The 14,882-nt window shown below is 40.9% G+C and overlaps 1 protein-coding gene across 1 annotated transcript in view; it reads left to right on the top strand.

Annotated features, from left to right (window-relative positions):
• CDH23 (cadherin related 23) overlaps nucleotides 1-14,882 on the top strand; it is a 639,510-nt gene that overhangs the window by 424,129 nt on the left and 200,499 nt on the right. Inside the window, exons 19-20 of the mRNA XM_070946306.1 lie at nucleotides 1,398-1,514; nucleotides 8,578-8,690. Of these exons, the coding sequence (XP_070802407.1) occupies nucleotides 1,398-1,514; nucleotides 8,578-8,690 (230 nt within the window). The remainder of the gene's footprint in view (nucleotides 1-1,397; nucleotides 1,515-8,577; nucleotides 8,691-14,882) is intronic.

Consider the following 14,882-nt stretch of genomic DNA (forward strand, 5'->3'; position numbering starts at 1 on the left):
GCGGCAAGAGTTTAAACAGTTTTTTTCCCTCTAGTCATCAGCTGGGACTCAGGAGGCAGCAATAGATTGGGGGTGGGACCAAATAAAAGGTAAGAATAACGTGGGGGGGTGGGAGGGCGGGGGGGGGAGAACCGGTTCGGTGACGTCATATCGTCACCGCTACCGGCTCGACTGGACCGAACCGGGAGGAACCCACCACTGTCATGTGGCCAGTATGATGTCAAGAAGCGCTGTTACCTTCTCACAGAAGTGGTACCTATTTATCTACTTGCATTCGTATGTTTTCGAACTGCTAGGTTGGCAGGAGCTCTGGTCTCGAACCTGGGCTACTGGCTTTCCAGCTGACAAACCCAGTGTCTTAAGTACTCAGCCACCATGCTGCGACCTAAATGGGAGGAGTTATCCTGAACTCATGCCCTTATTGGAGGAAGCTCAGATTAATTTTGTATTCTTAATTCAACCTTTCCCAACTGGGTGCCACCCCTTGGAATTCAGTTTCGACTTGTCATTTTCTCAGTGACATATGTAAATCTTACAAGGAGTATGAATCTTAAGAGGACACTTAGAATGGAAAAGGCAGGCATTAGGTTGCTTCCGTACTAGCCCTTTTTTGGGAAATGCATGGCATTTTTTCTTGTTTAGCTACATAGAGCCCTGATCTTTAATCCAGTGCTTTGATCATTCCATCTCTTTATTATTATTATTTACTTTATTCATTAAACATGAAACTCAGTCAACTGAACATTCAAAAATGCATCACAAATACCATTGACTGGTGCTAATGGTTGATACAGGTTGCTACCAGCGTCCTAGGTATCAACCAAGTACCTTCTTAAGATGTACGATGTTCCAAGTAGCACAGTTTTTTGCAGTTCCGCTGGTGTTATTGCAGGAAGCTGCAATTTGTTGATGTAAAATTCTTTGACATGGTACCAAGTGCCCCAATGACAATGGGTATCACTGTTACATGTCTCATCCATAGCCGTGTAGTTTCAATGGCCAGGTCACGATACTTCGTGATTTTTTCCAGTTCTTTTTCTTCGACTATGGCATCTCCTGGTACTGTGATGTCAATAAATTGTACGTTTCGGTTTTGACAACTGTGATATCTAGCCTGTTGTGTTCCAAGTGACGATCATATGTTTATCATCAATTTACCCTGTACCATACTTGGAGAAGACTTATTTATTATTTCAGTTTCAAAGTACCTGACTCTGTAGTAGCTCTGAGCAGCTTACAGATAAAAATTAAAAGGAAACAAAATGTATCAAGGACTTTTGGATTACGAATTATGCAAATCAAAATTGCAGTAAAGCATACAAGTGTAATATAATTTTTCCAAAATAAATAAATAAATAAATTTGGCTCTTCATCTTATTTTTCTTGTTTTCTTCAAGGAGCAACAGTGCTATTTCTAAATGCTACTGACTTTGACCGATCAAGAGAATATGGCCAAGAATCTATTATATACTCTTTGGAAGGATCGTCACATTTTCGCATTAATGCTCGTTCAGGTAAGTACAACTACGACTTTCTCCTTACTTTTCAGTTTTCTTGATTTTTTTTTTTTAATTTAATGGCTTTGTTTTCACTCATCTAACAAATTGTCCACTAAAAGAGAAATAAAAATACAGATATGAATGTGAAGATCACACTGCTTAACACCAGAACAAAATCAGTATAATTCTTGTGAAACATTTGTGTTATATAAATGTTCAACTTGCCCAGAATTCAAAGCTACGTGCTTTCTGTAAATCAAATTAAATTGCCTTAAAGCACAGATGTATAATCTGTTTTTGAATGGTATGCCAGAAATGGTCTGCTCCAGAAAATAAAGCCAAGACAAAATTATAATTTAATTCTAATTAGTTAAATATAGTTAATAATATCACTTCCCACACATAATCATTTCTCACTGTCATATTAAAAATTACAATTCAATTGTAATACAAACTTTTGGAGTGGAGGATGGCATCCAAGGATTTGGGGGAACCAAAACAAGTTGAAACTATTAAAATGCCTCTCTTGGTATTTTGTTTCATTGTCACTGGCAATATGAACATCTCCCAGATCTTAGTGATGGAAGTGGCATTTAACATTGAATACTGTATCTGCCCACAGTGGAAATCCAAAATAAATATCTGTCTGACTTTCCTCCATCTGATCACATCAATGAAATACAGGCCACAGATTATTTAAGAAATTGATTTCACTGTCACACTGTTTTTAGGAATATCTTTCTAATGTTCAGTCAGAATCATCTTTCTTTAGCCTAAATCTTGTATTGTATGTTCTAAAGTCCATAATAACTGACAATACATCTTCCTACTGGGTGACATCCTTTCCAGTATATGTAGACCTTTAACATATCCCCATCAAATTGTTCTTTTCTAATGACTAAGCACTTCCAACTTCTACATTCTCTCTTGACTATGAGAATCAGAACAGAAAGGTGTCGGGGTTAGGTTAATAACAGCTATCTGAACTTGTCTTAAAATGTAATGTGACATGCTATTTGAAGTAGTCAGTGACCACCGCACAGAAAAATGGGACAATCATTTCCCACAAACTATAATTCTGTTCACATATCCCAATATTATACCTGCCATATCACGTTGTCCAACCATACTCAGTTTATGATCAACTACTGTTCCATTATCTTTCTGTAAGTACTATCAAGTCAAGTATCTTTCATCTTACATCTCTGCATTTGATTTTAAATTTCTCAAGAACTCTCATGTTACTTAGTCATTTTCCCCCCAATGTTCTTATTAGATGCCATATCTTCTCATTTAGGTATCAGACCAAAGGTAGCTGGTCTTCTTAAACCTTTTTGAGAGAGAAAGATTTCAGCAAGTTGGGTCAGAAATGTTTTGGAAGGACCATGTTTTGCCGAGTTTATGTCCCACTAGATATCTGGTTCATTCAATACCCTGCCATGACTATATTACTATTTCATCTGTCTTTGAAAGATAGTAGCTTGTGGGAAATATATCAAAGCATCAAGATAGAAACCAGGAGACTGTTAGTCCTAGTCCTGCCTTAGTTACAAAGCCAGCTGGGTGATCTTGGGCCAGTCCGTCTCTCTGTCCCTAGGAAGGAAATATTAGGAAAACATTTCCCAAAAATATTGCCAAGAAAATTTCAGAGAGTTGTCCAGAGAGTTGACAGAAGTCAAATTTAACTTGGAGATATGTTATGTATGTGTATACATATATGTATATATGATACTATATGTCTGGGGGGTGTCAAACTCAAGGCCCGGGGGCTGGATCCGGCCCACAGAATGCTTAGATCTGACCCACAGGATCACCCTAGAAACAGCGAAGGACTGGCCCGTGGTGCCTCTGCCAGCGAAAACGGAGCTCGGGAGGGCTGTTTCGCTGGCAGAGGGTTGATGGAGGCCATCGCAGCTAAAAACGGAGCTCGGGAGCCCATTTTCCTAGCAGAGTGCTCGGGCTGCCATAGGTGCCCCTGACACAAGTGACATTGAGCTGGCCACACCCACCCCCGGCCCTCCAAGATCAAACACAACCCTGATGCGGCCCTCAATGAAATCGAGTTTGATACCCCTGCTATATGTATTGTTTTTATGAGTTGGGGTTTAAAATGTTATTATTGTAAACCACCAATAGTTGTTAGAATTTATATACACAAGTACTTGTAGCAAACAAATCTCTTTAGTTAATAGACTAAGAACTAACAATAGTTGACAGTACAAGTTTTGTTCAGTTTATTTTATTCCAAATCTCTTTCTAGCACTGCCAAATTTATTCATTAAGATTTATGAGCAGGTGTGTTTACTTTTAACACGAGTTAGTCTTCCTCCTTCTCTACTGCACCTGTTCTTTCTGAACAAGCAATACCCTCTACTTGTAGAATTCCAGACATAGGACTCATCGCATCAGATCTCTGTTAGTAATAGCTATTAAATCATATTTCCTTCCTGCACTGAGTTCAAACTAATATTGCTTACTTCCCATATGCTGATCGGGAAGCTATAGACAATGAAGGCCATGAACTTTGGAAGCCAATCTTCTTTCTGTGTTGTCACTGAATGATTTAACAGGCCTCAATGCAGCAGTATTTTCTCTTCCTTCTATAGACCACAAATCTTTATCTGAGTTTTTCATTGCAGGGTTTTCATCTCCAACCCATGCAAGATCCAGTCTCACTTCCAAATGCCTAATAGATATTATTCACAATTAGAAAGATTAGATTTTCACAAGATCTTATTAACCAGGTGCATTGAAACAGAAGCAATCCGTTTATCAGTAGGTTTATTAGGCTGAGGATCCTTTCATGTGACATGTGACGCATGGGCAAAGGGAGCGTGCCCTCATGGGGTGTGCACTTCTGAACCGGTAAGGAAGGTAAGTAGATTTCACCCCTGGTATAGAGTGAAGAAGAGATGTAGTCAAAACAACATTCTTTATAGAAAGTCAGGGCCAAAGTGCCCTGCAGCTGTGCTGAGAAGAATGTGAAGATATCTTCTGTTCTGGACTGTACATGATTGGATGTGTGGTGGACATGTGGGTGAGGGGTAAGATCTTTAACTTTCTTTTGGGTGCGGAAAACCCGGAAGCTCTCAGATTCGGGTTTTCCCAGATGTGCCAATATTACATCTCCAATAAAAGTTAGCTTTGAGAAATTTCAAGCCTCGGAGTTTGATTTCATTGGGGGTGTTACTTGGAATCCTGACATCCTCAAGTTAACCACCTATATAGAAAATTTGTTAGGGACTTTTTTCTTAGAATCTCCCAGCACACTCCACTGATAAACTCCTACTTAGACTCCCAGTTGACTCACTGAGTGAGTTAAGTTCTTCAACTCGACTGCCTTATATCACTCCTACCATTTCAGGAGGAAGCAGTCAATTACCCACCACTGCCAATCAACAGCTCACAAGACATACTTTTGCAATTGACAGCTATTAGGGAAAGGACTTGTGCTTAGTTAATTAGTCATGTTCCTTTCTTTTTGTGTTTTCCTTCTGTTGAATTAAGGAATTTATCAGATTAGCAAATACTACTGTGTTTCCCCGAAAATAAGACCCTGTCTTATATTTTTTTGAACCCTGAAATAAGCGCTTGGCCTTATTGCCATGCACTCAAAAGCCCGATTGGGCTTATTATCAGGGGATGCCTTATTTGGGGGGAAACAGGGTAAGAAGATGCTTAGTACATAATAGAGACTTTGTGCTATACGGTGCAATGTATCCCACACTTCCTTTTGTATTTCTTAAATAAAGATACCTGTGCTTTAAGATCATCTGGTCCAACAGGTCCCTACACTAGTACTAGAATTATACTGTCTTTAAATATTCCTATGTTTGGTACCAATCCAGATATCAAGTAAATGTAGGTTTTGTTTGTCAGAGCTTTTTATTTTTAGTTTTATAAATGTTGCTTTGAATGTTGTAATAATCTTAATCTGCCTCTCATCTGAAGTTCTAGAGAATTTGAGTTTCAGTGTTAATTTAATATATTCTTTGTCTGCTTTCAGTTTTATATTTTTTTATCATTTCCATTTTAACCTGACTTTCTCTTTTCAGGTTGATCAAAACAGCTATTTTTTTTGTAAACCATAAAACTAACTTGCTATTTTAATGGTTGGTGTTATTAATCATTATAAGTATCCTTAATCCTTCTCTTAATGGGGCAGAAAGGAGGTGGAGGAGGCGGCAGCTAGCAATAGAAATAGTAGCAGGAAAAACAGTGGGAGCAGAAGTAATATTGTTATTGTTTGTAAGGCACCCAGAGTTGCCTCTAGACTAGAGGACTGGCAAGTAAGTAAGTATACTTAGTAAGTAAGTAAACAAAACAAACAAACAAACAAACAAACAGATAATAGTATTAGTAATATTAATTTTGCTTTTCCCACTCTTATGAGAGGCATAACTCCCAGCCTGTTGTGACCTAGGCCAAGTAGTTATTACCAGACACAATCAGTCCTAAACAAACATATTTTATTAGAACAGCTGAGAATTACTTCATTCTCATCTTAGTCCAAATTAATTCCAAAACAAATTCTTCATAAACAGTCCTTCGGTCTTATCACCAACCTTGGTCTACTTTGGCAACCTGCCAAAGGCTTTTCTTGGCAAAAGTTTAGAAGCAAGAGACGCCGACAAGAAACAAATGTAGCAAGACAAGAAAAAAATGTAGCAACATTGCTCTCCTACAAAGATCCCAAGAGCCGTTGCTGCTCTTTTAAGCCTTCTGGGAGAGGCCAATCATCTCCTGGCCTTACTCCCAAGTTGTCCTTTTTGCCTTCTGGCAGCTCTTCACATGCGTGCACTAGGAACAGGCTCCTCCTGTTCCTCTGCCTCTCTGCTGTCCACCTCTGGAGGCTTCAGAGTCCGTGCATCATTCCCAGATGGCCCTGGCCCCATCTCTGCCTCTGACGCAGAGCCCTCGTTCGGACCTTCCCCTGACTCCAATACTGTCCTCCCCAGCCTCCTCACTGTCCGACTCCGCTGCCAGCTCTGCAGGCTGCTGACGGACCACAACACAGCCATCATAAGCATGTTGGATGGGGCTCTGGTATTTGAAGTCCCCTATACATCTGCAAGACAGCAGGAACATTCCATATCAATGATGTAGTGCAAAGATTAAAAAAAATTCATTGACTTTTTGTTTCCTTGCCTATGTGTTTTTTTCCCAATTTGACATTTTTTTTTATCTCACAGAATTGTCAAACAATCTGAAAAAGGCACGGCAGTGTTTTTGACGTGGCATCACTTTCAGTCTCTTGCCCTGTTTCCCTATTCTGTAGGAAGGGAGATTATCCTGCATGCCGGGAAGTGGTGTGAGGGGAGAGAGAATCTGAGAATCTGTAGGAATAGCATCGCTAAAATTAGCTGAACTTGCGCTGTGAAGGTGTGCCTAATTGGATGTAACTTTGTGGGCAAAGTGGAGCAATTCATCACTGAGACGTGTCCTTTTTCTCTAAGTCCCCCACTGGCTTTTTTTTTTCCAGACTGCAGATTAATGGGTACCACAGGAACTTGGGAGGCAAATGTATTTCAATGAATCTTTTGACCTCTTGCAGTTCAAGATCAATTTTTAATCGTTTCCCCCAGATAATCTGCTGTGGACAGCCCCTTAAAATTAAAGTGATTTGTGTTTGACCAGGGAATTGAACTTCGATGTATAGGCTGAATACGGGGGGCCATGGAATCAATGGACAGTTCCATCTTGGTTAGCCTACTGTACAAACAAGACAATTGGGCACCTTTCAATTCATTATTGGAGCAATAAGAGAGAAGCTCAGGCAGCTTCAGAAACTTATTAAAAGAAGTATTAGGTAGTAGATCACACCTAGATAGCTTTTTCAGGCACTTCAAACCTATAGACTTTTATCGTGAGCTTCGTAGGATAGGATAGGATAGGATAGGATAGGATAGGATAGGATAGGATAGAATAGAATAGAATAGAATAGAATAGAATAGAATAGAATAGAATAGAATAGAATAGAATAGAATAGAATAGAATAGAATAGAATAGAATAGAATTCTTTATTGGCCAAGTGTGATTGGACACACAAAGAATTTGTCTTGGTGCATACGCCCTCGGTGTACATAAAAGAAAAGATACATTCGTCAAGAATCATTAGGTACAACACTTAATGATAGTCATAGGGAAACAGTCAATATAAATCTTAAGGATACCAGCAGCAGGGTAACAGTCATAAGTGGGAGGAGATGGGTGATAGGAACGATGAGAAGATTAATAGTAGTGCAGACTTAGTAAATAGTTTGACAGTGTTGAGGGAATTATTTGTTTAGTAGAGTGATGGCATTCGGGGAAAAAACTGCTCTTGTGTCTAGTTGTCTTGGTGTGCAGAGCCCTATAGAGTTGTTTTCAGGGTAGGAGTTGAAACAATTTATGTCTAGGATGCGAGGGGTCTGTAAATATTTTCACAGCCCTCTTTTTGACTCGTGCAGTATACAGGTCCTCAATGGAAGGCAGGTTGATAGTAATTGTTTTTTCTGCAGTTCTAACTATCCTCTGAAGTCTGGGTCTGTCTTGCTGGGTTGCAGAACCAAACCAGACAGTTATAGAGGTGCAGATGACAGACTCAATAATTCCTCTGTAGAACTGTATAAACTGGATCATACTTTAAACTGAATTTATAATTGAATATAGTTGAAACATGGCATATTAACATTGGAGGTGCATCTGATTAGTAATCATCCAAACATACAATTGACCTGGGATTTCTTTTTCCTCAGCTCTCCTGTTTTCATAGCTTCCAGAGTACATCCTCTAGTTTCTACTGGTGGCTTTTCTAGGGCTTCGTATATTTTCTTTTCTTCAAGTAGACTGACTTTTTACTTCCTGTTCAGATGCTGCAAAGTTTCAGCATTTTGTTGCTAAGGGCTTTTCTCTTAGCAATTGCACGGTGTTGTACGTTCTGTGACATCATGGAAGGTCAATTTGCAAAACCTTCCAAGGGACTGCACCATCTTCTTCTATAAGCTTAGGAAAATAATGTATAACTTAAATGCCTTTGAGCCTTTGGCTTCCGATTTATAAGCTCTTGTTTCCTTTTCCCCTCTCTTGCCTACTTCAGGGGAAATCACCACCACATCTCTACTGGACCGGGAAGCTAAATCAGAATATATACTCATTGTACGAGCCGTGGATGGTGGTGTTGGCCACAATCAGAAAACTGGCATTGCAACTGTGAGTTTCACTGCAGTGGTTTCATTTGATGTTTGTAACATAGTTAAGTATCTAGATCAGTGATGGTGAGCCTTTTCAGCACCGAGTGCCCAAACTGGAATACACGTGTGCGCGCCAGAGCCCTGGAAACCCAAACACCAGCTGGCCAGTGTACACGCACGCACCGACCACCTGGTATTCTGGTTTCCGGTGCACATATGTGCACCAGCCACTGCTCATTGTGTGTGCACGAAGATCAGCTGGCCGGCACGAATGCGTGTGCCGGAAAGAGCAGCTGGCAACAGTGCATGTGCCCACAGAGGAGATTCTGCGTGTCACCTCTGGCACGCGAGCCAAAGGTTAGCCATCATGGAACTAGATTATTTTAACAATAATTGACCTCTCTTATCTTGAACAGAACAGAACTGCTCTTCCATGACTTAGAAACTTTCAGATGCCCACCTGGTCAGCAATTTAAGAAAAGAACAAAGAGATGGAATTATTTTTCAGAAGGCTTGTTGAAATGTCACCTCAACTTGGTCTCCCATATTAAATTACTCTGTGTCATTATCATACATCAAATGCATCTTCTACTTTTGTATAGCTGTATTTAGGAATTGGAGAATTTGCTTTTCTGCTGATGGGCTGTTCTGTCATAGATATTTTAAGCAGGTGACTCAACCTTAATAGTTTTCCACAAAAACTTAATATAGGAAAATTGATTTTCCCATCCAGGTACATTTAAAGCAACCCAAAACAGTCCTTCCACCGATTTTTAAAAAATAAGGGGGGAAAGGCTAACTATAAGGTATTTTTCTTAAGATGTTATTTAGCTTTTTTTAAAAGGAAGAAGATGGGATTCTGTATCATCTGCAAGAGATTGCTGAGATGCAGAGGTGGGGCTGCTGGTGGTTCAGACCGGTTCAGGCGAACCGGTAGTTCCGACCAGCGAATGGGCCTGCCCACCTGGTGCTATTTTGCCCTATATCACCGTGTTTTCGAAGCTGTGTGCATGCACGGAAGGCTCACATTTTCGGTGCAGGGTGAACCGGTTGTTACATTATGTGACGCCCACCTCTGCTGAGATTGTCATTTTCTTTCCCTTTTTCTTCTGCATTAAAGCAATCCTCGTCTTCCATATTCGCGCTTGTATCATTTTTGTGCCTAATGAGAAGCTATGACCAGGAATAGTTGGAAAGATTATAGAGTTAGGGAGGCTATGATTGTTGGATGGAACTCAGACCAAAGTTACTGGAAAAATATGCTCACCCAAGTTTGGGGTGAAGTGATTTTTCCGCTTGTTAAATCCTTTCAAAGTGAAGTATTTTTCTCCCTGTACAGTGTAAGCAAAATGCCAGAGGTTGGATGTCTTTGCAGAATTATTTTGAATTCACTGCTTACATTTTTATACCTCTTCATTCAACTCATTAGGAGTTTTCTGAAGCTGTGAATTTTATCTTGTCAGAACAATGATAAGCCTTCTGTGGATTGACTTGACAATATGGAGTTCTAGATTTTGATTTAGAAGACTTGAGCTCATACTGTTGCCTCACTATTATACTTTCTGGATTATTTTGGCCAGTTATTATCATTCAATTGAGTCAAACCCATATTTTCATTTTCAAATGAGATATGAAAATTGTATATATGTTAACTTCTGCCTCTTGGAGCATAAGGTAATCAACATGCCGAGATATTAGTGTAGTAACGATTGTTTTATAAATGTTTATTTGTTCTTCCCTTTCCTCCTTTTTCTCCCTGGCTTGGAATGTGTGAGAAAAATACATATTTTAGGCCAGGGATGTCAAACTCGCAGTCTGTAGGCCAGATGCGTCACATGCTGGCCACGCCCACTCCCAGTTTAGCAAAGGGGGGGAAGTCATGATACATCACGTGATGACATGAGATCATGAGTTTGACATCCATGTTTTAGGCCATATTATTTAATGTGGCCTAATATTTTACTTAAAGAAAAAGCAATATGACCAAAAAAAACCTTTGCAAAATTAAGGAAAGATTCTCATTTGGTGTGGTCTGTCTTTTCCATAACCACTTTCTTTATGATATAGTATTAGAAATTCCTTCCCTTTTCTTTTCTGTTTTATATATATATATATATATATATATATATATATATGTATATGTATATGTATATGTATATGTATATGTATATGTATATGTATATGTAAATGTATACATGTATACATGTATACATGTATATATGTTTGTTTTCTTTTTCTCGCTCTCTTGCTTCTTAACTCCCCCTCTTCTCCTTCCCAGATATCCTGTAAACACTCAGCAACTGCTCTTCTATCAGGTCACTGCCCTAGGGCACGCTTCTAATAGGAATTTAAAATACTTTAAATAATTTAAAGGGACAGTGAGAGATCAAGGAAGCATGCTTAAGCTTTTTCCATTGCAAACTGCTTCCATGATTTGCTGTGATGCCTATAGTTTTCGATGTGATTATCATTTTATTGGCTATACAGTTGCATTATCTATATCTATATCTATATCTATATCTATATCTATATCTATATCTATATCTATATCTATATCTATATCTATATCTATCTATCTATCTATCTATCTATCTATCTATCTATCTATATCTTTCAATTCAAATTCTTTTGCCTCAACTTTCTTTTGTGAATTCTGTAGGGGAAAAAAATCATTCCTAGTGTCATTTTTTTAATTTCATTTTAGGGTAGCATGTATCAATAAAAACTGCAGCCTTAAGTATTACAGGAAGAAAGAAGAAATGCACAATTTCTGATGATAAATCTACTCTGGTTCTTATGCTTTGTTCATATAAGGTGATGTTTCTTAATTACAGCAACTTTAGAGCAGACTTCCAGCACTTGAGAGGCTGTGACAGAGAAGAAGGGTGATCAACCTCTCCTCCATAGCACCTGAGGGCAAGATAAGAATAATGGATAGAAACTTCTCAAGGAGAGATCCAACCTAGAATTAAGGAGAAATTTCCTGATGGTTAGAACAGTTAATCAGTGGAACAGCTTGCCTCAAAAGGTTGTGGGTGCTCCATCATTGGAGGTTTTTAAGAAGACAGTGAGTTGTCCAAATGCCCAGTGATGGTTAACTTTTTTGGTGCCAAGTGCCCAAAGTACATGAGCGAATGCACACGCGTGTACGAGAACCCCCAAAATGCAATGCATGCGTGTCCCCCGCAAATGCTCTCACATCCGCAGCACCCCGTTTTGGCTTCCAGGTTGGTGCAGGACGCTTTCCAGGCCCAAAATGCAGAGTGGGAGGGGGCCTTGTGCAGCGCCCCCATGCCCTGTTTTGGCTTCCAGGTTGGTGCAGGAGGCCTTCCAGGCCCCAAACGGGGTGTGGGGGGTGCGTGCACGTGAACCCCCAAAATGCAATGCAAGCACCCCTCTGCATGCGCCCCACTCCCCACACATGTGTGTGTGCGTCCCCTGCATGCGTGCCATACGTTCATTATCACGGATATAGGCTCTCCTGCCATGGGCAGGGGGCTGGACCCTATTATTCTATGTTCTATGATGAATGCTCTAACACAGCGGTGGGCAACTGTGGCCCTTTTACAACCTGCGGACTTCAACTCCCAGAATTCCTGAGACAGCCAAGCTGGTTCAGGAATTCTGGGAGTTGAAGTCCACAGGTCATAAAGGGGCCATATTTGCTCACCCCTGCTCTAACATGCTGGCTGGAGAATTCTAGGAGTTGAAGTCCACACATCATAAAGTTGCTGAAGTTGAGAAACACTAATGTCAGGGAATTTGGTGTGGTGGTGGTAACTATTGTTATTTTTACTGTTATTATTTGCATCTCTATCCCACCATTTCTTTGGGAACTCAATACATTTACACAAAGGCTTCCCCTAATTTTAGACCACCAGAAGCATCCTTGGAGGAAAGCCCTTCAAGGTAGTCCAGATAAGATACATAACTATAGAACACAGAATAATAAGAATTGGAGGGGAGCTTGGAAGTCTTCTAGTCCAACCCCCTGCTCAAGCTAGAGACCCTATACCTGAGATGGCGAACCTATGGCACACCTGCCACAGGTGGCATGCAGTGCCCTCTGTATGGGCACGCAAGCCATCACCCCAGTTCAGCTCCACTGTGTGTGTGCACGCATGTGCCTCCCGCCAGCCAGCTGGTCATTGGGTCTCTGCCGTGCATGCATGGGGTGTGTGCGGGGGGGGCATGCGCACATGTGGGGGCGGGGCCAGTGGTGGGATTCAGCCAGTTCGCACCACTTCGGGAGAACCGGTTGTTAACTTTCTGAGCAATTTGGAAAACTGGTTGTTGGAAGAAATCATTAGGGCCGAGAACCGGTTGTTAAATTATTTGAATCCCACCACTGGGCGGGGCACATCATGGTGGCACGCGCACGCATTGCATTTTGGGTGTTCAGGTGTGCATATGCGCATTCACACATACATGTGCACGCTTTGGGCACTTGGTCCAGAAAAGGTTAGCCATCACTGCCTTATACCATTCTGGACAAATGGCTATTCAGTTTCCTTCCTTGGGGACCCGATTCAATTGGTGTTGATAAGAGAAGAGAGATTTAACTCTCTTCTTAGTAGATTGTGACTACTAACTATATATGTGTTAGGTTGTTATATAAGGATATATATAGATATAGATATAGATAGATAGATATAGATGTTTTCTGAGGTTTTCGCGGGTATTTGTATGTAGGTCTTTGGTTATTCGGGTTTCTTTCCGCGTAAAATTGGAAGTGTCTTGGCGACATTTCAACGAAGTCTCATTTGTCATCTTCAGGCTGGTGTTTTCGGCTTCGTGCAGCACCTAACCAAAGACCTACATAGATATAGATATAGATAGATATATAAAGCCTTGTAAGACTGAAAGAAATTTTCTCCTCCCGTCCTTTTACTCTCCAGAAACCTAGGAAGGATCCCTTCAGAAATGTTTTACACAACACTCTCTCTCTCCCCTCCCTCTCTCTCTCCCCCCCTCTCTCTCCCCCCCCCCTCTCTCTCTCTCTCTCACACACACACACACACACACACACACTTCTTCTGTGGATTGAGATGTCTTCCTATGACAGTTGTCTAGCCTCTGGCTCTTTCTCCTCTCTTCCAAGGTCATTCCTACATACTGTGTGTTGCGACAGCTTGTATATTGTCACATTAACCACTAGAGTAGCCCTCAACTTATGACCACAATTGGGAACAGAATTTCTGTTGTAAGTTGGTGAGGTCATAAAGCAAGTTATCACATGACTGGATCCTATTTTATGACCATTTTTACTGCAGTCATTCAGCAAATCCACCTTCCCCATCTGACTTTTCGTCTCAGAAACTGGCCGCAAAGATTGCAAATCGCAATCTCGTGATTGCAAGGCACTGCAACTGTCATAAATGCAAGCCAGTTGCTACGTGCCCAAATTGTGATCCCGTAACTTTGGGATGGTGCAGTGGGCCACAACTTTGAGGACATATTCTAAATGGCTTCTTCTGAGGCTATCGTAACTTGGAACCATCAGTAGGACTACTATACATACCAAATAGGTTCGACCATTTGTTTGTTCGTTTGTTTGTTTGTTTTATATTGCTGCCTATTAGCCCATGCTGACTCAAGGCGGCTTACATAATTTAAAACCACATTAAAACCAATACAACTAATAAAAGAATCAAATAAATTAATATAATAAAATCACCCCCCACCTCCTGCCCCAGCGACAGCCGATCACACAAGCCATTTAATGGGCTCCATCCCGCTCTGGGTTCCCCAGGCCCGCTGGCAGAACCAGGTCTTCAGCGCCTTCCAGAAGTGTATTAGAGTGGGGGCCGTTTTAATCTCTGGGGGAATGATGTTCCAGAGAGAGGGAGCCACCACGGAGAAGGTCCTTCTTCTGGGTCCAGCCAGGTGTATCTCCCTCGGGGATGGCGTCCACAGCATTCCCTGCCTCCCCGCTCTATCCCTGGTTGGGTAGATGTGACCGGCAAGAGACGGTCCCTCAAATAACTTGTATTCTAATAATGTGGCGGTGTTTATATCATTATGATAGAAAGCACAGGATCCTGCAGATGTTTCTAATTCCTGCAGGCACAGTAAGACAGATTGGGCTGATAGTCATCCAAAGTGAATCATTTGGTCCCTTTCTGGTCAAATGGGAACTACAGTCTGTCTCCTCAGTTCATGTCTCACTGTCCCACTACTATCTTTCCAAAGTAAGAATAGCAGGGAAAGG

The sequence above is a fragment of the Pituophis catenifer genome, unplaced genomic scaffold, assembly GCF_029215685.1.
Source record: "Pituophis catenifer annectens isolate HBS135680 unplaced genomic scaffold, rPitCat1.0.hap2 SCAF_6, whole genome shotgun sequence".
Taxonomy (NCBI): domain Eukaryota; kingdom Metazoa; phylum Chordata; class Lepidosauria; order Squamata; family Colubridae; genus Pituophis; species Pituophis catenifer.